The 25,512-nt window shown below is 42.2% G+C and overlaps 2 protein-coding genes across 2 annotated transcripts in view; one reads left to right on the top strand and one right to left on the bottom strand.

Moving 5' to 3' along the window:
* The window catches only part of nalcn (sodium leak channel, non-selective), a 119,969-nt gene extending 112,114 nt beyond the window's left edge, over positions 1-7,855 (bottom strand). The window contains exons 1-5 of the mRNA XM_048240027.1: positions 7,711-7,855; positions 3,392-3,480; positions 3,157-3,218; positions 2,131-2,271; positions 619-801 (exon numbers count right to left, since the gene is read on the bottom strand). Coding sequence (XP_048095984.1) covers positions 619-801; positions 2,131-2,271; positions 3,157-3,198 — 366 coding nt within the window. The 5' untranslated portion in view covers positions 3,199-3,218; positions 3,392-3,480; positions 7,711-7,855. The remainder of the gene's footprint in view (positions 1-618; positions 802-2,130; positions 2,272-3,156; positions 3,219-3,391; positions 3,481-7,710) is intronic.
* Positions 7,856-8,757: 902 nt separating this feature from the next.
* itgbl1 (integrin, beta-like 1) overlaps positions 8,758-25,512 on the top strand; it is a 58,775-nt gene continuing 42,020 nt past the window's right edge. The window contains exons 1-2 of the mRNA XM_048240025.1: positions 8,758-9,003; positions 11,587-11,789. Coding sequence (XP_048095982.1) covers positions 8,912-9,003; positions 11,587-11,789 — 295 coding nt within the window. The 5' untranslated portion in view covers positions 8,758-8,911. The remainder of the gene's footprint in view (positions 9,004-11,586; positions 11,790-25,512) is intronic.

Genomic DNA, 25,512 nt, shown 5'->3' with positions numbered 1-25,512 from the left:
CAAAGGGTTTTTCAAATATTTACCTTGACCTGATAAGCGGACATGAATCTTAAGTAGACATTTTTCATCTTCAAAACTACAGTAAACCCAGAATCCTATGAATCTGAATATTCAGTGGTGGAGGATAATTTTGTTCTCTTAAACACCTTAATGGCAACCTTGTATTGACCCACTGGTCTGAGAGAAATGTTTTTGTTCAAATTACGCATTTGCCAGCGTGTCCCGGAAGCCGTGATTCACTGTCCAATGCCTTGCCTGTGTGCTTGTTATCCCTGATTCACCAATTAAGCTGTCCACACTTTCCTTAGCAGTAATTAAGGACCTTTCATCAGGCAGCTGCCCGTGTGTTTGCTTCTGCGGGGGTTCAGTCTATTTCTGTCTTTTCTCATCCCCCACCACTTTCTTACTCCTTCTCTTTTCACTTTCAGGTTAAATCCATCCAATCTCTCTCTATCTCTCTCTGTCTCTCTCTCTCTCTCTCTCTCTCTCTCTCTTTCTTTCTTTCTTTGCTTTTTCTTCCTCCACTCTCTTTCTCTCTCCATCTCATTTGTCTCCACTCCACCTTCAGCATGCGCCTGTAAGGGACCTCAGCATGGCGCCTGTTATGGAGGGCCTTACCTTGACGATGCCCCTGATGTGCATCTTGGCAATCATCTCGGCCGAGTAGAGGAACATGAGCAGGGTGTCCAGGGTGAAGGTGACATACTGGAGCGGGGGGTAGTGCTCGAACGTCATGGGCGTGTTCATGCACACCGAGATCACACTGATGATGGCACAGGCACGCAGGAGAGAGTGGACCCACTATGGGGAGATAAAACAGGCGAGCCGTGAGGAGTTCACATGGTGCTATTCACCTCACCTGGCTAAAAGCAACAGTAAGGGGCTGTGGTCTAAATTGAGCAACCTTACAAACACCAGCAGCAGGAGAGCTGGAGTTGAAAAAGCTTGCTAGCATGCTAACAGGCATCTGGCAATATAATTGGCGAGGGCATGCTGTGAAAGTCTTGCCTACACTTTCATCTGGTGGTCCATAGCCAAGATGACTACCACAGGGTGCATTTAGCTCTCCTTCACATGACCATATACCATCAAGATTAATTTGATGTTGATACTTTATATGATACGATGATAACTAATTGCCTATTAAATCATATCTCAAAGGGAAGTGCCAAACTGTTTCATACATTTTCTTAACAGGTCTATTGGCTCAAGTATAGATCACAGACCATTTTCTTGCTACTAGCACCAATTCAAGCTATGGATATTTTTGATTTTCAGTTATTTCAGTCCTTTAGAACCTCCATTATGCACATATGTACAACCATTTATATAATGTAGCCTATATACACAGTGGACTAAAGCCACTATACTACAATACCTAATTTGAGTGCATACGTGCGCTCACACTGAGAACTGTGGCTACACGAGGTACACTGTAAGTAACCCGGATGGTGCACTCAAAACATTGAGTATGGAGCAACGGATACTTTTTGCCCTCGATGGTCGCCATGTAGGCTACCTAATGGAAGGGGAGGGGGCATTTTCAAACTCTTGCTAATGGCGCTTGAGGAAGCTGGAGAAGCAATGGTGGATAACACACCTTACAGATGTGCAAGCACGTTATAACATAAACAGTTTCAAGTACGACTATGCCGCTGTCGAATAGAAGACACCCGTAATGTTAAGTTTTAAGTCTTGCGATCATCATTTCCGTTAAGTGCATAGAGTTGGTGTTGAATTTGAGACAACACTGCCCTGTTGAAATTCAAGCATTATACAAGAGATTACTGAGCGCACAGAGCGCATGGGATGAATGTGTGTTAAGGGAAGTATGGGATTGGACCTGGGGAGGTTTTTAATGGCAATACCGATAATAGCATCAATATGTGACAAGCAAAAAAAAATCTTAATTAGTCCCTGCTACTGCCTTTACTGAGAGACATATAACTAAATACACATGTACTGTATGTTTCTGATTGCAGTCTCCACAAACAAACATTCAAATGTCAACATGCAAACATGTTTATTTTTAGACCACTTGGTGCCGAGCCAAAAAACATTCCACATTCAGGTAACCATGTGCATGTTTGCTTGCGTCTTGATGATTCAGTTGCATCTGCACACACTCACTGCTTTGTTTATCCAGAGGATGTCGGCGCTGTCCGTGAGGGTCTCGTCCGGTCCAAAGTCGGTCATGGGCTGAGCCTCCACCCTCGAGCTCTGCTTGCGCTTCAGCATGCTGGGGCTCGCAGTGCTATACAGAGAGTGGATCTGGAGGGGGGGATAACAACCCAGGACAAAAAGAGCCAGCAGACACAGACATTAGATTCATGTAGAGAAACCAAATAGGAATGCAGGAGAGCTTCTGTGATTGTACAGGCTGTGACTTTGCCACTGTCTGCTCTTCAAAAGCAAGGTATGGCTTTAGTAAAAACCACACAAGGTCATGTCTGAAAACATTGAGAAATTCTTACTTTGAACAAAACCTACTTTGCTTTCATGACTAGCTCATGAATTTCACCTGGGGATCAATAAAGTATCTATCTATCTATCTAGCTGTTTACTGAAGAAATAAGTACTGCCTACCTAGGGTACATGTCTGTTCAAATCAATAGACTGAATATGAATATATTACATAAATAGAGAAACACTACACCAAACACACAAGGAAAGCATAAGTAAACAGTCATATATTTGCAAGTATATTGCTCTCCATATGCATCTACGACTTACAATCGAGAAACTAATGTGGCTTTAAAAGCTTTTTTAAAAGCTTATGAAATCAATTCATGAGGCTTTTGTGCTAAACTCCATCTCCATCACTGAATGTCTCCTGTAAATTGAGGAAATTGTTGATGGAGATTGGAAGCGGTATGAGAGAGATAGCAGTGATGCTGTTGGATGGCCTTGGTGATTGACAACCAAGCGCAGGTGGAGCAGACACGACACTGACCGGTTACGTAGCGTCGGAGGGACTTACCTGTCGCGAAGATCACGCACGATCTTCACCATGTCAACACACAGGTTTATGAACGAACAGCAGGTGTGACATAAAAGTGTGGGTGTAAATCAAATCAAATCAAATAAAAAAATAAACCATCCTTATGTTCAACAGTCATATAGAGACAGACTCAAACAAAGACAAAGCACACATACCAACGGGAAAAGTAAAGCTGAAATTGCTCCAGCACTGCACATAACATGCGATCAGGCATACCCTGTAAACAACACACAACAGTTAGTCAACATGGCATATATGGTGTACCAATGTCAACAGTGCCACATGATTCCTCCACTCCCCAGACGTAAAATGCCAACCACAATTGATGAGGCATATACGGTGTGAGACACTGAGAGACAGATGATGCTGGGTCGGGGTCATGTGACTCACTGTCAGGCTCCTCATTGGTGCATTCATCCCCAACGGTAGAGGGGTGCAAACCAGGCTGGAGAAAGTGAAGTTAAGGTCAACGTCAGCACCTGCCGAAGAAGAGGGGTAACAGCCTCACTAAAAGCACACTGACCGCTTTTGTCACACCAGTGTGACAGGAATGTTGGACATTCTAAAGAATATCTGGGTTCATAGAATTCAACATAGAATTTTAGAACTTTGAATTGTTGCAGAGCGGAATCTTATGTTGGAATGTTCAAAAACCCACACCTTTAAGGCGGGGATCACATTTGGCAGTGGCAAGCGTAACGCAACGCTCAGACCATAATAAGTTCTATCTCGTTCCTATGGTAGCACAAACGGTTTGCCTTAAATACGCTCGCGTTGCAATTTGAAAGTTGAACCAAGTTCAACGCTCAGCTTGCACCATTCCGCTGCCGAACCATAGAGAACAATAGGAAACCTGCCGCTTGCCGCTGGCTAATGTGATACTACTACTACTGTGATACCCCCACTACTACAGTGCCGAATCCACCATGGATCCTCCATGTGAGCAGAAGGGCACATTCACCAGCCATCCTGCTGCGATGTGGCATTGTTGTGCCCTATTGTTACTAGAACACACAATCTGGAGGGAAAAAATCCAAATTTGTGGCACTAAATACCGTCACAGGACGATATGGTCAAAACTGGGTTTTGACATGAAATCTGCTCAGAATGAAGAAAATCTGAACATAATTTAAGACATGCATAATAAACATACATCTGGTCATGTCATCGATAGCAAACATTGCAGTCATAACACAACCAGCACTGCTGTCATCCCTCACATAGCTCCACCTAGTCTCCCAGCACTATACAATCACATTTCACCAGGATTTCATTCTATAGCAGCCTCACCAGCATCTAGTAGGTTACACCAGATAGCCTATAGCTTCCTTTTAGCCAGACATGGGCAGTATTTTCCTTAGATTTGTATTTTCCAGGAAAAATCTGTCATTTTGTTTCTCAAATAAGCCAACATTTCATCACTCAGTTAAATATACTAACCATGACAATAGGCTATGCTTATCACCATATGGTAAAATATTGTGCCATAATTTCTGATGTTGGCAATGGCAATGTTCAGGTTAGATGGACGACAATCTTTGATTGACACACCTTGTCAGCAAAGGCCAACAATGTTACATTTGTTTGAAATGCAGTTTTGATTCAAATAAGGTCTTCATATAATATTGTTTTTATTTTGCATCTTACTTTGCATCTTACTTTGCTTTTTACTTTGCATCTTTGCATCCAAGAAATGCATTTTAATGAAGTAAGCTAAACTAGGCTAACAATGTCACACTGGGTTATTGCACCCAGAGAAGAGAAGGGTATGTATCCCCTTATGAAAATTCACTATGGTTTCCTATGGTTTTAATGCAGTGGTTTTACCATGGTACCATGATGATCACCATGCTCCTAACCATAGTACTATGGTTTATGCATAGTTCTCCAGTAGCTTTGGTACCACCATGGTCCCCCTATCCCACTTCATAGTGACTGTGGTACTAGTTTTAACATGGTAACCGTGTAAGTAACTACTATGTTTTTTTACAGTCGATGATGTTACAAAGTTGGGTTAGGAAAAAACATTGTTTATCTCTTCTTAAGAAAACCATGCTTTAAGCTTATACCTTCTGAAGACAACCATGGTTTATACCTTCTGAGGAAAACCATAATTAATGACCATGGTAATGCTGGTTAACTGCAGTGAAATTAAAACTATAGTGATAAACAATGGTTATCATGGTTACCCAAAAAAACATGAAACCAAAAAAAACATAGTAAAACCATTTTTAATTTCCATAAGGATCTCTCCCTCTTATCTAACACTGGGGTAGAAGGCAAATAAGCTAATGTGCTGAACCCATCATCCTTACCAGCAGTATCAAATCAGTCAACCTGAAATTATATCTCATCAACTACAATGTCAGCATGAATGGAATATTTGGAGTCTCATCCACACCATCATAATTACATCATACATATCTCACCAGTAATACAATAACATATAGTATGTCAGTAGAAACTGACAGACATCCTCACTATTGTCCTTACTAATGTCTCACGAAGAAGTTGTAGTCATGTCATAGTATAGTCACAGAAACTTATTCTAGCAGTGCAAAGTAACAGATAATCATATCTCCTCTGAACCCTGTATCATAAGGCATCATCAGCCAACGGATTTACCGATATGTTTTATTGCAACTTACTTTCACATCATGTTTTGTAGATTAAAAAAAGTATATTGATGAAACTGAAAGTATGTTCCTACACCTAAGCTTACATGTCTGAGTTTGTGAATGACTATCTTCTGGAAGATTCTTAGAGAGACTTGCTATGTGTATATGAACAAATCAAAGTAAGTTTGACTAAGACTAATGCCTGTGGGAAAATGTCCTTTCACAGAAAGTGAAATTAATTGCAGTCCCTGGCAAGTGACTCCCACATTATAGCGCCTTACACCCTGTAATTTTGTCCTCACTCATCCTCCAATCCCTACCAACATATGCTAAGTGTAGCAATTACAGTGCAAATTGCTTTTAACCATACCAAACTTTTCAGTATCACCATCCCCCCCTTTCTTCTGTGCAAGTACAAGGGATGCCGAAAGAAAGTGTAAAAGTCCTGCCTCCAACTATGATACGTTATTCCAACCATGACTGCATGAGGGCCGCATCATTCATTGTCTCCTTCACTCTGACTATTATGAAGTTGAATGGTGTCTACACTGACCCTGAATATCAGTGGCATTGGAATTTGATAAAATATGATGAATCCATGGATGGATATTAATTGTAAGGATCACCAAACATCCTGGGGTTTGTCATTAAGAATTTTGGTATTTTGGCAATGTACCAATACAGTAGATAGGCCTACTACTGTATACTGATTCAGTCTGTAACAGTATATCAGTATACAAAATCTCTGTAATTGTCTGCATATTGCACAACCACTGGTGAGATCATCTGTGGTTACTGTGTTGTTGTTGCGGGTTGTTTATGGATTTATGGGATGTGAATGGATCCATGTTTCTGAAACAACCTGTTCCTGGCGAAGTATGATACAGGGCTATTTCAGCTGGTTAGGTAAGACATGTGTGTCTTTGTTAAAGACAAATTCTAGCCTACATGCTTTAGCCTACTCTGAACAGATGTTGAATAAGAAATTGAAATCAGCAGGAAATGTGCAAGTGTCTTTGTACCTCCATACCATATTCAAACTGGGACCTATGACCTGCAACTTAAATGACAAGTATAGGATAAAATATAGGTAGGCTATGGTTTGACCAAGCACTGGATGGGCTGTACAACTGTGTTTCACTTTGAAGGTAAATAAAAAAGATAAATACAAATTTTGACAAGTCATTAGACTTTGAATTTTATTTAGGCTGCATCTCCAGAAAAAACAAACTAGGCTAGCCCTATATTTAAAAAAAACTGTCCCATCAACGTTTCATTTTAGTTGCCAGACGTTTTCACTATATAACAAAGCCCATAGTGGATAACCGTTTCCATTAAATGGATAAGATTTGTGTTTGCAGCTCTGTTTAATTCTGTGCATTAGGTTTATTGATGATGGTGCACATTTTATGGAGATGCATTTAATTCGTTCCATCTGCCAACATAGGGAGATTATAAAATCTGAATGCACAGGTGATTGATAGAAGGAAATGGATGGACGGCTGAAATGGAAAAAAAGGTCTCAAACCACAGCCGACTGATGCAGCAATACCTGTCCTCCCTACGTCCATTTTGCAAATTGCAAGTAACAGCAACGTTTACTGTTTCACTAATGTTAACAATCTGACGAACAGACAGTGTAAATGAAGACTGGTGACACAGGATAGCTCAATATTGGTGAAAGGGGATGTGACACGTAGGAAACACTTCGTGCTAAGGGATATTCTAAACCCCTCCGACATCTGCTTCAGTGGGGTTACTATGGAAACAGATGAGAGCAAGGCTGCTGCTAGCTCTAATTAGATAACCGTCACCATGAAACATTTTACAGGGCACCAAAAAATAAAACTGTACCGAATAGGGAGACACCTTGTCTATACAGAAAACACGTTTTATACAGTTGTCAAGACGCATTTCAATGCGCAAAAATGAAACGAACAGGTAATAAACGAAAAGGCCTGGGTAACTACCTATCGCGTACTTCCTGGAGGACACCCAGTCGAACACACCAGCTCTCATTCAGTACGTCACGACACGAAATTCCCTGCGTTTTAATGTCAGCGTTTAAATGAATGACAGAAAACAACTTACGGAGAATTCGAGTATCCTTATTGTTTCGTCTTCAAGCCCATAGCTTGAGATGTATGTTCCCGGTGTGTTGCCAGCACTGAGGCGGTAGTATGAGCCGGAGCTGCAATCCCAGCAGCAGCAGTACGGATGCAGGCAGCGGCGACGCGCGTCCCCAGCAACAAGCGCATACAGGTTAGCCGAGCTGTGGATTCACAGGCCCCAAATTACAGCGAAATACACATAAATGCATCGTTGTTAGTTGTCTGACATTTCAAATATATCAAAGAAAGGCTTGCATCTATTTTCTGTGAGCATTTTCATGTGAGTTGGTGCACCATTTTAGGTTTCAAAGCCTTGAGAAGAAAAGGAATGAGTTTGCCCTGATTGAAAAATTCACATGGGAATAGTCACTATTTTGGGAAGCAGTTAAAACAAACTTGCGCTGGCTGCTGCACAGAGAATACATAAAGGCATTAGCGATTTCTGAGCTCTTTGACCCATGTTCCCACCTACCTTGCCATTGGTACCTACTACCAATAAATACAAAAAGAGCTTTAGAACATTTTAGTTTTATCTGCTGGGCCATGCTACTTATACTCTTCCTCTCTCTCTTCCTCTCTCACTTTGATGACATTTCAGCCTTTAAGGCCTTCTAATTTCACAGGCTGAAACACTAATACATAAAATCAATATGCATAAGTTGCCAGATTGTGCAATACTTTTCTGTCATTTCTATTCTGCTATGTTCCTATTGTTTAAGCCATGATCTGCACCTCTGGGTAGGTTTTGGATGTGCCTTCCTCTTTATTTAAACAAGATAAGGAGCCACATGCCTCAATATATCTACACAATGCAAAGGTGTTTATGCAAATCAATTAGTAATCACATAAAAAATACAATAATCATCATTACAAACAACATCCGATAACTTAGTTCACTTCAATGAAAACGTTTGTTTTGTAAAGACAATTAAAGTTCTATTGTAACAACTGTTTCTGCTTGTGTCCCTTGATAGTTAAGTTGCCATATGAGCTCTTTCCTACTCCGGCCCCGGTACCAGAAGTCAAGACTAATCAAAGGCACTTGTATGGAGAGCTCCATTGGCCTCAGAAGAGACTGAGCCAACCAGTTTTGGCCAGCCTGCTTCCCTCTCCCTCTCCCTGTCTGGAAAAGCAGAAATTCCTGAAGGCATTGCACTCCAGGTTTCTTTTGGGATCTAAACATGCACGCAGAGGCTTTGGTGCACTCTGTCTCAGTCTCTTTGCTTCTGATTTTGCTCTCAGCTGTTGAAGAAAGTTTATTGCAATCACTAAGGTGAGTTACGTGGGCTTTTTTGTTTTTCTCATCAGTTTAGAAACTTTCTCCCACTTTCTCTCTCCCCCCTCTCTCTCACTCTCTTGACTGTACTCTGCTTAGCAGTGCTGAGGGTTTTTTTTTCTTTTCTGCTGACGGGCTCAACTTTTCGGACACCAGAGCTGCAAGAATTCTGCTCATCTAGGCTTCTGTGTGCATGATGTTTGGTTGGTGTCAGTGATTTTTATTTTAGTCTTAGTCACAGGAAAGGCTTGTTATATTTGTTTCCTCCTGATAGTGATTACCTTGCCATAAAGCTATTTTCTTCTCCAAATGACTTTCCTGACAAAAAAACTATACACTCAAGTGACTCTCTGGAAGTGAGTACAGTATGTTGTAACTGAGTCTTATGAACACAGCAAAGCAACAACTCCTTTCACCTATCGGAGAGATTTCACTTGAACAATCTGACACGCTGAGAGTTTGGCAGGAATCCATAGTCCCTCTTCTCTGTGCCTTGCTACAGTTCAGTAAAAATGTTGCTGCCACTTTTTTTCACATGAATCAGGTTACACTGGTGTCTCGACGACGCACAAAGCCAACTCAAACTCTTTTGTGAGTGTCCTCCATAGTAAATGTACAGATACTGCTCCACTGGTTTGTGAGATGCACTGTACGTACAGGCTGTTCTTTGGAGTCTAGGTTGGCTAGTGTTTACTGGGGCTGCAACAGCTGTTGAAAAGGGGGTTCACAGTACACGGGGAGAGGGGGATTGACTCAGCTCTTTTGGGGCCACGCGAGCAGGTGCACCCTCGCAACCTGCAGACCCAGAGTGTCCCTTTACTGGTGAATTAGGGCGAAACGTTCAAACCGTTAGTAAACAAAACCAGCGTTATGTAAGAATAAACCAGACATTTCAGGATCGGTTGAGCACTGGGCATTTCCCTATGTACTGTATGTCAGAGCTAAAGGAGTTTATTGCTGTAAGTGTAAAATTAGATTAATATACGGTTATGATGGTCTGATATGATTGTTTGGTTCAATCATTCAGGGTATTCCAAATGTTCATGGAATGGGTGGTCTGTTTTTGAACACTCTTAATTTGGCCCGTTTTGTGGAGCAGTTCTTTTTTACTGCTCTATAAGCTCAAAGTCCAGCTGGAGAGAGTGGAATGTCTGTCAGAGGGGATTCCACAGTTCCTTGTGGGTGGTGTCGGGACAGGGCAAAGAAACAGCTATTTGTTTTGAATGGTCGGAGAATAGCAATCATCCTCTTACCCCTGAGGCTAGTTAGAAGGGCTGCTCGCACACTTGGATCCAACTCCTTGTTCCGCTCGAGTTCCAAATAAAACTGTTGCTTCTACGTCTGTTTTGTGGGAAGCCAAACTTCTTTAGAGAACAGCTTGGATGGAGTCATTTATTTACTCACCAGAAGTATTCTTTCTTTTGTTTTGAAATCTAATCATCACTCATAAATATGAAAGATAATCACAGATATCAGCTTGTTGGTAGATATGCACATTGTGTTACAAGTTAGCCACATGGTGTACAGACATCCAAAGTAAATCAACAAAGACACACTTTAATGTGTACCACATGTGGATGTTGTAGTTTTTGAAAGTTTTGTCACTGTGATGTTCTGACTAATATATAGATGTGGAGTGCAATGTCCAAGTGATTTACTATGTGATATAGGCTCCATTTTATCTTGAGTTTCGGACAAGTTCAAAAAAAAAAAAAAAACAGACATTTTGGTTTAGAAATGAAAAATCAATAAATTGAGCTCAATTTATCAATAATAACGGAGGACCTGAAATAGGATATCACATGGGTACTTAATATAGGACATGAATAATTTGAGAAATTATCTGAAATGTTGGACAATCCATCAATATCTTGGACTCTCTACCAGAGAGTCCTCTCCTCGGCCAAAATGAGATTTACAGCCCAGAGAGAGAGAGAGAGTCTGGTTGTCATTAGGATGGTGTTTCCAATCACCATGCACCTCAAATGGGCTCTGTCTTAAAGGGGAACTCTTCACTTTTCAGGGCTTACTGTAAAATAAAGCCCCTGCTGCATAGTAAGACTTCCTAAATAAGCACTTCCTATGGTGTCGTTGCAGATTGGTGTGTGTAATTTGTCATGAGCAATAAAATGCAATCTGTCTCATTGGGCAGCCTTCTAAAGCCATGTTACTGCAGACCACATTTGTGTTTAGCAGTGAACGTTTGTCAAAAAGAGCTTACAGCCCATCAGCAACTGACTTTAGCAATATATTGAAATGTTGGCCCTTCCCATATGTATTTCATATGAGCATTCAGCATTTTGATATTTGTCAAAAGAATAAACAGCACAACTGACTTTAGTGTATTAACATGCAGATGCTTTCCATATGTCTCAGTGGGTTTATGCATTCCTCAGGATTTGTGTCCGCGTAACCTTGTCATTTATCCTCCCCCGTCCTCTAGGAGAGCAATGAGCGATGCCAACAGGTGAACCTAATTTAGTTTTGAAATAGTTAGTAACTAAGTGGAGGATATATAAGTGGTCTGCTCTTCCTCTTCCTCTTCCTCATCTTCCTCCTCCTCCTCCTCCTCCTCTTTAGGCAGGTGGGAAGGGAGTGCAGGCTCTCGTCTGAAGCCTCACAGAGACGCTGCAGGACTCCAGATGGCCTGATCTGCAGTGGGAGGGGGGAGTGTGACTGCGGCGTCTGCATATGTCAAGTCACTGACCCGGGGAAGTTCTATGGGCCACGCTGTGACTGCCACGACTGGGTGTGCACAACATATGACGGCAAGACCTGCAATGGTGAGTGATATAACAGAGGTGCTTTTGTTTGTGTGTGTGTGTGTGTGTGTGTGTGTGTGTGTGTGTGTGTGTGTGTGTGTGTGTGTGTGAGAGAGTGTGTGAGTGTGTGTGTGTGTGTGTGTGTGTGTGTGTGTGTGTGTGTGTGTGTGTGTGTGAGAGAGAGAGTGTGTGTGTGTGTGTGTGTGTGTGTGTGTGTGTGTGTGTGTGTGTGTGTGTGTGAGAGAGAGAGAGAGAGAGAGAGAGTGTGTGTGTGTGTGTGTGTGTGTGTGTGTGTGTGTGTGTGTGTGTGTGTGTGTGTGTGTGTGTGTGTTCCCTCTGACAAGAACCTGCAAAAGGAGAGTAAGCACAGTACATAGTCACAACTCAGACAGATAGAAATTTGCACAGAAACACAACTAAAAACATACTCACATAAACACAACATATGAAAGAAGACGGCACCTCTTAAGTTGTCCTGCAGGCTAGCAAGGGCCTGAGGGTAATATGTGCATAGTCAGAGGTGGGCACAAATACATCACAAATACATACAACTATTTTGTTACAAATTACAAATACTGGCTCATGAAATGTAACAAAATAAAATACAAAATACTGATGTGAGAAACGTATTTAATATTTAATTAAAATACAAGTAATTAGTCATTTGGAAATACAAAAATACCCACACAATAATCATGGTATACTAACAAGGCATATTATTGAAAATGTATCCCCAAGAGACAAGAAATACTATTTTTGATTGGCTGGCATGCAGGGGGCTATTAATTCTGTACATTGGGGCACCTATGAAGTAGATCTGGTAAAAATTTTAATGACCATCCCATATTAATGTAAACAATGATTGAACTGACAAAAAGGCTTCGCAACAGTGGAATCAACTGTAACAAAGCAAACTACCCACCATCATTTTCCGTAACCAATAACCAACAACCAACAACCGTAACCTCTTTTTAAACTGAACTACATTTCCCTTGTTGTGCTATAAATGCATGCCTACTAGCAACATGGGGCATAAACAGAGTAACAACCTATAAGGTGTCCCAATATACGGAATGAATAAACTTGGGAGAGAATTCCACTCCGGGAGGTCTCCGTCTCCTCTTATTATTTCTGCATATCAGGACACCTCAGTGGATGTTACTCCTTTTACATAAACCCTCATGTCAAATCCAAGTTTTAATACTGCCCTGTAGTAAGAATGAACATCAGCTATTAGGTACTCAAGGTCATGGGGTCAAAGGCCGTGGTCCTAAAATTCTCCCTCAGTATCTTATCTGTATCGTTTTCAAATTTTAGTCTTGTAGCACTTGACAATTCAAGCTCCTAGTTACTTTTTTAGTTTCTTTCAACTTCCTGACATGTTCTAAGGGGTTCTAAGGGGCTTTACTGTAAGTTGTCTACAGGGTGACAAAAATGGACATAAACAAACAAATTTGGTTTACACCCCATGTTGTCCTTACAGAAGGGTGATAAAGTTGACCATTTTGGCTCCCACAATTGACTTTTCTTTTCATTTTTTTCAACTTTACACATGTTCAGAGTGGATCGTAATAGAAGAAAGTTGGATCTAACACTTTTAAGTTGGTCACAATGTGGCATACCACAGCAAGGAAAATGGAAAATGGGTAAACATGTCATGCTTTTCTTCAAAAAAGGTAATGAAATGTTTAGGTCAACTTTACAGTTGAATATAGGGAACTGCCAAAGGATATCTCCAGGCACCCAGCCTATTCTTAAAACCAGATTCACCAAGATTCTGGCCTTTGGCTTTATGATAAGCATTGCCTATTGTCATGGTTATAGCGGGTAGTATATTTAATTGAGTGATGACATTTTGGCTTATTTGAGTATTTACGTGGTTGAAATACTCAAATACAATCCCTCAAAGTATTTTGTTACAAACTACATTTGAGTTTTTCCAATCCTGCAAAATACAAATGACAAAATACGCTAAAGTAATTAAATACATATTTTAAATACATATAATTGAAATACTGCCCATGTCTGTGCATAGTCACAATCACAAAAACAGACATCTGCACAGAAATGTCCCCACACACAAAACCCATCTTCTCATAAACGTAACATATGAAAACAAGGCTTCTCTCAAGTTGGCTGCAGGGTAGTGAGGGCCCTTTAGCATCACCACACTCACGTTCATCACTTAGAGCAACCCAACGCTGTCTGTCTGATGAAAAATGAGGCATCGTGAAGTCACTCATAGCCTCCCTCCGCTTCCGGTGGAGGCCTTTGATGTCCCCTCCACCTCTCATCATGTCATTAGCTACAGGGAGCTCATTTGAATTTCACAGTAGTGCTCTCATTCAAGCGGCCACAGATTTTTCAGACTTTTCAAAGAGCTCTTGTTGAGAATTGTTTCTTTGCAGCATTGTGGCTTCCAAGAGCGCACCACTCGAGCTGTAGCTTCAAAGATGTGCTTTTTTATTGACAGACAGCCTCTCTTTTCCTCTCTCTCTTCCTCTCTTTCTCGCACATTGTCATTGCGCTCGGCTCGGCCGGACAGTGAGGCTTTGAACTTGGTCCTCAAAGAAGTGAGGGCCCAGAGAAGTCCATTTGGTTTCTATGAGCATGAATGCACAGCCCTCTTAGGCACGGATGCGTCCCTCTGAATCCCTCAGGGACGCCCACCATTCGTCTACAGGGGCCTACCTGAACTGCTGACGACATCCGCAAAGAGTCATGCTTGATAGCCAGCCACTGTGGCATGGTAATGAAATACAGGGTGAATCTTTGACCTTCCAGCTTGGAGGGAGGTATATAGTATCTTTTTTATTAAGAGAAAGGCTTTTGTAACTCACTAAAATAAAAAAATAAAAATTATCTATCTATAGCATAGACATTTTGTTGATAAGGATAATTGGACTCTGATGAATATCAAAATGTTAGTCTTTTGCTGCACCGTTCAGAAATAAAAACATAAGTATCAGGTGATCCCTTTCTTTTCACTAAAGGATACCGGTAATTGTTTTTCAAGCTCTTATCAAAACAAAGTTAAGAATGGCTAAAAATGTTAGAGAAGTAATATTTGTGAGGGCGAAAGCAAATGCCTGATTAGTTGTTATCATAATGGATTAGCAAAATTTAGATGAGGCCAAAATATGACAAAAACTCAATATAACATTACAGTCTTTTTGTGCATTTCATACACATTTTAGATATACAATGTATGAGAACATTTATTTGTAAACGTTTCATCATTGCCCCTGTATAATATACCAGGCATTTACAGGTAAGAACTATGAAAGCACAGTCCCCCAGTAAACCCTGCAGACTTGAAGCTAATCTGTAACCCTTTTGGCACTGTGTTCACACCCTATAACCATCCAAACCAGCCCTTTTCACACCTCTAAGCATTCCTGGATGAGACCAAATCACATAGGAAGGCATGACTGTCCTTTAGCTTGCTTCGCATTGGGACCACCAACAAGACAAACACAGACTGACAGATTTGACATACTGTAGCTATTTCACTGTTTTGATTCAGTTTCCCCCACGCCTTGATCCATTTGGTTCCACCAACAGTGTTTTCTTCCGTTATTTTTTTTTTTTTCCTATCCATGGTGATGATGTCCGTATTGGAGGCAAGATGTGTGTGGATGTGCACATGGGATGAGTGATGTATTCTCTCAGACAGGTTGTGAAGCCTGTGAAAAGCTCATTAGCTTTAGAAAGACATGTGTTTGTGTGTGTGTGTGTGTGTTTGTGGTGTGTGTGTGTGTGTGTGTGTGTGTGTGTGTGTGTGTGTGTGTGTGTGTGTGTGTGTGTGTGTGTGTAAGAGAGAGAGAGAGAGAGAGAGAGAGTGCATTTTTCCACTGCTTTCTGATCACTTCTGAACACTTTACTCTCATCTCCATAAACTGCGAGTGGCGGACACATCTGGAGCCAGACTTTTCCCCTCCTTTTCTTTCTCTCTTTTCCTTTTTTTCCCTCAGAAAGCATCAAGGCTATTTAGTACCTATTGAGAGGAAACCACTGCACATCACTTCTTGCAGCCAGATGGCAACCATTAGTTAGTTGGAGGCAAAGTAGCCAATTTGGCTCACGTTGACATGCTAAAAGAAGAATTAGATGCCATTGCCATTGTTATCTGTACAATGTGGGTACTTATGTTATGTGTTATGCCATCATGTGTCGACCACATAATGTGTGTAGCTCACCCCTAGTATATCCGCCGTGCTTTGCGTGATAATTTAACATGACAAAGGAAAGACAGCATTTATGCATGTTCTCCGGCACAAGCTAGATCTATCTATTTGTGTGCATATGTATGTGTGTGTCTGAGTATGTGTGTGTGTGTGTGTGTGTGTGTGTGTGTGTGTGTGTGTGTGTGTGTGTTTGAGAGCAGCCTATGTGGGTGTGTTGAACATCCACAGCATTTCTGATGCTCTGAAATCCTTCTGTCGGCTGTCCAAACCTTTCCTTTCTGCGCTCAGTCAGGAGAATGATTCCACCCTGGCAGGGGAGTACACGCACCACTCTTGCCTCTCCTGAAAACATATGTTTGGCTCACACAAGCTAGGTTCCATGTCGTGTCTCGTTGTAGAGGCTATTCATTAGAGTTGTGTACAGTGCTATATCACAGCTGATTTGTAGTATTAGTCAAGTAAAATGCTGCATTATTGCATCTAGAAGGGCCTTAGGTGCAGAAGGGACTATTTTGACTTCGGGAAGGGTGTGGAAGGGGCTGTTTCAGTACAATCTGGAGAACATTTTGCTCTCGTTTTAACACAGTACAACTTTTGTTTTTGCACTTTTTGTAAATAAGTTCCAGCACCATTAAATTTTGTGAGGACCTTGCAGCAGTTGTTTCTTTTTTAAACTACAAACTGCTGTGAGTGATGTAACAGTTGTCAAACTTTGCAACAGTGGGTGCCAATGTCCCACCCATAGGCATCTCAGTAAGTTGAGTGAAGAATAAGGGCCAGGTATGGATGCTCAAGAGAGCCCTAGAGAGGTTTTCCCAAGAGCACCTATGTCAGAGATGCCAATACAGCTAACTTACAGAGGCATTGTGGGTTTCTAGATGAAAACAAGGGCAATTGCTTCTCAAATACCCATCTCAAGCACAGTTGAGAGTTATAAAAGCTGCCTGTGTTTCGCAATTTCTAACCCAGATCATAAAATTCTTTGTTTTCACTAAGTGTAATAGACTCAGTGGTGGGAAAGTGCTTACAGCAAGGATATCAAACGGTTCAGTTGTGTAGGAACACAATGACCCTGCAAATTCCTGAAGCAAAACAGTTGAGATTGACAAGTGAGATTGTCATGTTAGTTCAAGTATTTTGTGCACTTTTGTAGTCTCATACATCAAACACTCCAGCCTTTGAACTGAGTCGGGCTGGCCATGAGCAGGTACTTTTCAGGGTGTTCTTTGTAGCTGCAGTCGGTCAGCTCTGTTATGTGACATGTTACATAACGCTGGGGTTTTCCCAGAAATCAAAGTGTTAGCCACGGTTCTTTCACAGGGCATGGGTTCTGGCTCACTAGCCTTTAAAGCAGACCATTTCAAGGAACTCTCTCTCTCTCTCTCTCTCTCTCTCTCTCTCTCTCTCTCTCTCTTTGTCCAGAGAGGTGACAGATTAGGCATGAGGCTGCAGCTGTCCACCAGCTGTGTGTTCATCACCTGGTATTTAGCACCCCCACCCCCACCCCATGCAACTGAAGCATCTCCATGTAACGTGTAACGCTTTACTTTCTTTTTCTCAGAGTCCCTACAGCTTTTTCATTGTCTGCGATTTTGAAAAGGTCCAAGAGAACAACCCTCACACAGTGTTGTGCCTGTGATTGTAATTACATCTGTACCGCATTGTGCATCATTCCATTAGTATCGTAAGCATTGTACTGATTGAAAATGCATTGAAAATGTTTGGTTTGTACAAATGTGTCATGCCAGTAGAGATTTTGAAACTGAGAAGTTGAAAAGTAAAACCATTAAAGCACCACGCATGGGATACAGTAAGGCTGTGGAGCCATGTGATTGTGCTGCCCAGTGGAGTACTTGCCCATAACCTCTCCAACATGCCGCGTCTGGTCTTCCTCTCAGGACTTCTGTTTTCACTCTCACTGCTTGTGCAGAGACGTGGCAAGTCCCCCTTCCTGCCCCCTCCTGCCCCTGTTTGTGATCTCTCTCTCTCTCCCTCCCCTCTCGGGATTTTTAAATGGACCACAAGGAAGTTTTCATTTTCTTTTCTCTTCTTTTCCGCTCTTTCTCTCTCTCTCCCTCTCTCCTCCCTCTCTCTCTCTCTCTCCTCTCTCTCTCCCTCTCTCTCCCTCCCTCTCTCTCTCCCTCTCTCTCTCTCTTCTCTCTTCTCCTTTCTCTCTTTTCCCTCTCTCCTCTCTCTCTCTCTCTCTCTCCCTCTATCTCTCCTCTCTCCCTCTCTCTCTCCCTCTCTCTCTCTGCTCTCTCCCTCTTTCTCTCCTCTCTCCTCTCTTCTCTTTGTTCCCTCTCTCTCTCTGCTCCCTCTTTCACTTTTCCCTCTTTTCTCTCTCCTTTCTGGGCACCGATGCACATTCCCATCCCTTTCCCCCTCCCTTTCCCCTGCCTCTTTCACTGTTCTTTCTATCTCTCACTCTTTTCTCTCTCCTTCAGTCTTCTCCTCTTTTCCTTCCTTCCTCTTTTTCTGTGTGTGGTAATGCGTCTGTGTGTGTGTGTGTGTGTGTGTGTGGCTGTGTTTCTTGTGTTTCCCACCTGCCTGGAGAATTTCTTTGTTGCCATTGCTCTCCTGGCTGGCTGACTGACTGTGAGCTGTGAAAGCCTCTAGCGACACACTACCTAGAGACAGTTCACTGCCCCCCCTCTCTATCTGTCTGTGTGTGTGTGTGTGTGTGTGTGTGTGTGTGTGTGTGTGTGTGGGCCTCCAGTGACACTTCCTCACTGAGAGACAGCTCTGGTCCGAGCGCTGGGCTCCCACTGGCACTAGAGGAGCTCACCTCTGGCCACACGCTGGTAGAACCTCCGCCAGCTGCCCAGAAGATGTAGCAGAGGAGCCCAGTGACTCAGACTTCCACCAGCTCCCCAGTGTCTCAGCTCAGCAGCGAGTTTTTATCACGTTCATCTGTCTTAGTGATGACGACAGTAGGAGACACAGGGATTTGTCATTTTTATGGGACTTATTTTTGGATCTTTTCTTAAGTTCTGAAAAAAGTCGGTTTCCTGTTCAAAGTTGAAAAATCTATTTTTCTGATTGAGGCAAGATGTGTTTGGTGTGTGTGTGTGTGTGTGTGTGTGTGTGTGTGTGTGTGTGTGTCTGTGTGTGTGTGTGGTAGATGGTGTTTATTGTGTTTTTTCTTTTTTTTTATATAGTTTATGTCAGTATGTCAGACTGTTTGGAAAGTCAGTAGGTATCTGACCACAAACTCCTCAGTTCACAACCCTCTCCAGCTCTCTTTCACTCCCTCTCTAATATGGTGGGGAGTGTGTGTGTGAGTGTGTGTGTGTGTGTGAGTGTGAGTGTGTGTGTGTGTGTGTGGGGGTTAAAGGTGTAATTGGGATAGATTTTCGTTTAGTTGGTAGGAGGATGTGAGCCTTTTGGTTGAGGGGGTGTTATAATGATGTAACTGTATAGGTATATGTAATGGTTCCATTAATAAAGGAGTGCTAAAACCCCGGTCTGGATTCTCTCTCCCTCTCTCTCTCTCTGCTCTCTCTCTCTGCTCTCTCCGCTCCCTGCTCCTCTCTCCTCTCTCTCTCTCTCTCTCTCTCTCTCTCTCTGCTCTCTCTCTGCTCACTCTCTCTCTCTCTCTCTGCTCTCTCTCTCTCTCTCTCTCTCTGCTCTCTCTGCTCTCTCATTTCAATTCAATTCAATTGGCTTTATTGGCATGACAAAAAAAATACAATTTGTATTGCCAAAGCATACATGTGCGTAGTAGTGTGAAGACATAAAACAAAACATCATCATACATTACTGCAACGGCGGGTGCGTGTGTGTGTGTGTATTGAGGATTTTTTGTGTGCTTCACTGATGAAGTGACTCCCCTTTGTTTTATGGCCCAGCATCTATATATGTTGCGACTCTTTGCACTTTTTTGTTCCCTCGCCTAATAGTATTCTTAGACTTAGATCCTTAAAGTTGGGAAGGTCTGGATGCATTTCTCTGAATTTAGGAAAAGAATTGATCTCGTATGTCTTTCCATTGGCAGCATTCAGCCAAGAAGTTTCTATGGCACCTTGTTGCAATTGGTGCACAGCCCGTCTTCTCTGGGCAGCCAGGTTTGCCTGTGTCTGCCCTTTTCTCAATAGCCAGACTGTGATTGCTTAGCCTGTACCTGGTCAAGGTTTTTCTCTGTCTGGTATCAGTGACTGTGGATAGGTAGTCTGCCACAGTGTACTCTCTGTTTAGGGCCAAATAACATTGAAGTTTATTTTGTCTTTTTGTTGTTTCAGTCCTGAGGCTGACTATTAGTTGTGTTAGTTGTACTATTAGTATGTGGGAGTCTCAGGACTAGCTGGATGAGGGGACTTGTTTTTACACTCATCTCTTGGCTTTTTAGGGCTTTATAACATCTCTCTCTCTCTGCTCTCTCTCTCTGCTCTCTCTCTCTCTCTCTCTCTCTCTCTCTCTCTGCTCTCTCTCTCTGTCTCTCTCTCTGCTCTCTCTCTCTCTCTCTTGGTGACTGCATGTCCCTCAGCTGCAGTGTGTCCAGCTCAGACTGCTATTTAGCCATCAAATCCTCCTCACTGAGGTGGCCAGCTGAACCGACTGCTAACCCACAATCTCCCCCAGACTTGCTCTCTCTCTCTCTCTCTCTCTCTCTCTCTCTCTCTCTCTCTCTCTCTCTCCCTCTCTCTCTCCTCTCCTTTTCTCTCCCTTCCTCCGTCTCTCACTCCCTCTCTTACTCTCTCCCTCTTGCTCACTTGCAGTCACTGTCTTGATATCTTTTTTTGTCTATATCTACTTTTTCTATTGTCCCTCCTTACATTTGTCCCATCTAAGGGGCAGCCGTGGGCCACTGGTTAGCACTCTGGACTTGTAACCGGAGGGTTGCCGGTTCGAGCCCCGACCAGTGGGCCACGGCTGAAGTGCCCTTGAGCAAGGCACCTAACCCCTCACTGCTCGAAAGCACGCTGTTGAGCTCACTGCGCGCTGGGATTAGTGTGTGTTCACCACTCTGTTCGTGCTGTTTGTGTTTCACTAATTCACCGATTGGGTTAAATGCAGAGACCAAATTTCCCTCATGGGATCAAAAAAGTATATACTTATACTATAATTCTACAGTGGAGAGTGAAGAACTGACGGTCTTAGACTCATTTACTCCAAGTGCAGGCTGTTTGGAAAGGGAAAGACTTTCAGTGCTCAGACCATAAAGGTGCATCCTGGTAAAACGCAAGGTCACAAACAGCATCTTATTCTGAATCAAATCCATATCTTTACCCTGAATCGGATGTTGGGATGTTGTCCAATGACATTTTAGACTCTCTGAAAGTTCATTATTTCAATTTATAGGGCCACTTAGTTGAATGAGCTTGGTTTTTATTGTGCATGAATCTTTGTCCAACTCTTTGTTTGATGAACACAAGGTCTTTGCTTTAAAAAGTTTATAGATCTGTCTGGTTAGGTTAGTGAGATGTTCACTGCTCCCATGGGAAGGTTGATATATGGTTTGTGTGCAAACACTGACTTATTGGGTTGGCCTGTGCTTGTGGTTTTTGCTGGGCATCTTACAGTACATAAAGGCAAAGAGCATTACCCAATTGCATTCCTCCTGGTCCGTAATCTCTGGAGGCTAAACAACATACAGTTCAGTTCAGTAGTGAGCAGGGCTCAATAAATTGCTCTTTGCTCTGAGATCTGAGATGCAGGGAGTGAGGCGAGAGTGCTCCCCCTGGTTGCCCGTGTCTTTTTTTTGCAGGGGGCTAAGAAACCACCGATAAATCCAATTACACCATCTCTGTGGACGGTGAAAACGCCTCTTCAACAGCCCAGTCTGAAATATGGAACCTGGAACTTATGGAGCACCAATACTGGACCCTAAATGTCACCCTCCATTAAGCGACGGAGACATTCGCCCAGTGTGATCCATGCTGCGCAATTTGTTCCATAGCCTGTGTGGAGGCTCTGGGTCATCTAACACCTCTCTTTAGCCTCTGACGCGTTCTTTCCAGCGTATGTGTATTTAAATATGCAGTAATGCTACTCTTCTGTCCCACTGTGTGTGTGTGTGCGACCGTGGGTCTAATTTAGCACAGAGTGGTTGGCAGAGTGGGGAAGTTTGTCTTCACCTCCTCCTCCTCCTCCTCCTCTTCATCTTCATCATCCTCCTCTTCCTCCTCTCTCTGCCCTCCTCCACCCCTCTCCGCCTCCTCACCCACCTCCTCCGCCCGCGTGCCCTGGCTGTGAGTGTGGCACAGAGAGAGTTATTACCCCAGACAGGTGTCTCCCTCTTCACTCATGTAGAACCTGGCCCGCCGCACAGTCATTTCACGCCTGACATCACTAAATAAGAGAATAACAAGGGGGGATAATTGCCTATTGAAATCAGGCTTGTTTTAGACATATATTTATATATTTTTATATGTATGTGTATATATATATATATAGCCAGTGCTATATCACTGGCTAAACAAACCCAAAATGGGAAGAAAAATATCATCATCAAGAAAATAAATTCCCAGCACCAGTCCACAAATTACCTCATGGCCAATCCATTCTCTCTGTGTTTCAGTCGTCAGACAGAGTTGTGGCTAGGGTGTTGCAGAGGATTTTGCAGTTCTGTGATTGATATTAACAATGTTCCTAATTTGCAATAAAACTATAATGGAATATGCCAACAGTCATTAATCTTGGCAGTTTAGGGAATTGATTGTAATTCAGTTATCTTTATGTATTGGTAGATAATCAGATCAATCTATTCTACAACACAGGCTGAGAGCAGACCTGCATCGACATGTAATTGGCACTTTGAAAGTCTGCAGCCAATCTCTGAATTAAATGCATGGAGATTTAGGAATGATTTGATGCTGTTTAGTTGGGCATGATAAGATCTAGATTGAATATCTCACTGGATGCATAAGGCCACAGTATTAATTAATTGCAAACCTATATTAAATTCAATATAGGCCATAAATGTCATAAACATTTTCACAATGTGAATGTCTAAGGGATTAGAATTTAGAAGGCCTGCCGACTTGCCATTACATTCTTACCAAGTTCATTTTCACTGCAGCACGTGTCTCTGCTCGAGCATATCTTAATAAGTTTCTGTTTTCTGGTTTCAGTCTTACTCTTAGATATTCTGTATGTCAAGCAGCTTGTATGCTTTTCCCACAAATAATCAGACCACTTCTATGAAATGATGTTGGCTAAAAACACCTAAATCTGCATCTTATGCATGTACCGGTACTCAGACTATTAGTAGCCATTATTAGTGGTTCCCTCAATCCTTAGTGATTCCCTATGAGAGTTAATATTCAAAAAATAAATATCTTGCATCACTACGTATAATAACTAATCTTAGATGTCCCTCCCTGACGAGTGTAGCTGTAGTTTTATTGAAGTATCTAGTGGTGTTGGATTGGTGGTACTTTATCTCTGCTGATAAAGAGCTCGCATTAATAACACTGCGGTGGAACCACTCTAAATAAAGACTATGTTTATGGCCTTGTCACCAACAATATATTTTATGTTGTTTAGAATAACTGCCACACTTGGCTTAAAAAAAAGTAATAAATGCATGAATAAACTCAGACCGGAATAACATGCTGTGACGTTTATCACGACCCTACCCCCAAATTAGCAATAAGAAGTGACTCACCGCTCCACTATCAACACCGCATCTAAGCAAGGAGACATCACCTATTAATTTGGTTCACAGCTGTTTAGGGTGATTCATGGGCCGTGGGATTTTGCTGTCTCACGCACCGCCCTTCATCAAACGCCCAGCAGAGACAGAGGGGTGGGAAGATGACCCTCAATAGCCACAGACAGAGCGGGGTTTAAGAGAAAAGCTTGAGGACAGTGCCAGACCGCTGATTGGAGACTTCTTCCTGTGGTCACACATCCTTCTCCATTATGATCATCATGCCATTGTAAACACTATTATTTTTCAGGACATCAGGGTTATCATCATACTTGGGTGGGTGTACATATTGGAATCATCCAAGTTTAGTTGAGTTCAGTGTGCAAAGTCTCAGAGTGTTTGGGGTTTATCAGAGTGAGTTTACTCTATCTTGTTAGAGATATGGAGCTTGGTTTAGCAGCATATCAGTTAAGTTTTTTTAAAAATAAGATAGGTAGCCTGGTCCGTACATTAATGAAAGTGATGGTGGCTCCCTCCCTCCAAATGCTTTATAGAGTTCTAGGGTCATCATTGACCTATGACCTGTGACCTGTGTCCTGGGCTCAGAATGCAAACTGCTCCCAACAGGTAGATGGTTCAGGTACCAAACAGAAAAAGATGTACCTGAACAGATAAAACATATTTTAACCCTCTAGTAGATCTAAATACCTAAACACAGAACAGAAAAGGGTTTGAAATAAGGCGCCATGTCGCTTGCACTTCAATGCCCTTTTGTCTGCATTTCTTATCTTTTACCACACTATAATCGTATACCTTTATGCCCAAGGCAAATTTACAGTAATTAATAAAATTATCCTGAACATTGGGGCAGCCGTGGCCTACTGGTTAGCGCTTCGGACTTGTAACCGGAGGGTTGCCAGTTCGAACCCCGACCAGTAAGCACGGCTGAAGTGCCCTTGAGCAAGGCACCTAACCCTCACTGCTCCCCGAGCGCCACTGTTGTTGCAGGCAGCTCACTGCGCCGGGATTAGTGTGTGCTTCACCTCGCTGTGTGTTCACTGTGTGCAGTGTGTTTCACTAATTTACGGATTGGGATAAATGCAGAGACCAAATTTCCCTCACGGGATCAAAAGAGTATTTATACTTATACTTGTACTTGAAATCAAATTGTGGTTCAAGGTGATAGAGAAGTGCAAGTGATAGAGACTAATGCAGCCCTGGGGTATGTTGTCTCTCCCTCTGTCGTGCGTGCACGCGCTCTAAGCAGCCTACGTTCCAAATGATGGTAAGGTAACATTCAAGTTAGATCTGCTGCATGAAGGAGAGTGAGAGGAAACCCGTGTCCTGCTTTTATATTTGATAAATAGGTCCATTTCATCTCACAGTTCCAATGCATGATCCGCATAATGGTTTCATATTTGTTAGTCAACTTTGCAAAATACATTCGGGGCTACACTCGAAACCTTCGGGGCTGAAGCCCCGGCAAAATCGGCTGGCGATGCCCCTGATAAGATATATAAACACATTTAACTATGAGAAATGTCTAATGAACTTTTATTAATTAAATTAAAAATACATTTTATGCTCATTTAACTAAAAGTTCAAGTTGAAATAGTAAATATTTATAAGTTACATAAACATACATTGAAGGTATTCTTTCATCGCAAGTTTACGTTGTTGTAACATGCAAAACTAGTTTATTGTACTAAAATTCATAATGCATTACTATTTGGCACATGTCGTACACTTGACATTAATTTGTTTGTTTATTGAACAATACATAACATAAAATATTTAGGGCAATGTGTTACCTCGAAAATGTTATGTTTATTGAGCGTATTAGGGTTTACAGTGCCTCCATATTTTTCTGTCCTGCTTTGTGGAACAGCTAAAAAAGAAAAGAACTGGAGGGTCTGAGAGGCCTTGCTCGATCATAAACCAAAGGCATTCCTGAGAGGTAGTCTGG

This window comes from Alosa alosa, chromosome 3 (assembly GCF_017589495.1).
Source record: "Alosa alosa isolate M-15738 ecotype Scorff River chromosome 3, AALO_Geno_1.1, whole genome shotgun sequence".
NCBI lineage: Eukaryota > Metazoa > Chordata > Actinopteri > Clupeiformes > Clupeidae > Alosa > Alosa alosa.
Note: the sequence above shows the minus strand (reverse complement) of the source record. Positions and strands in the feature narration are given on the sequence as shown.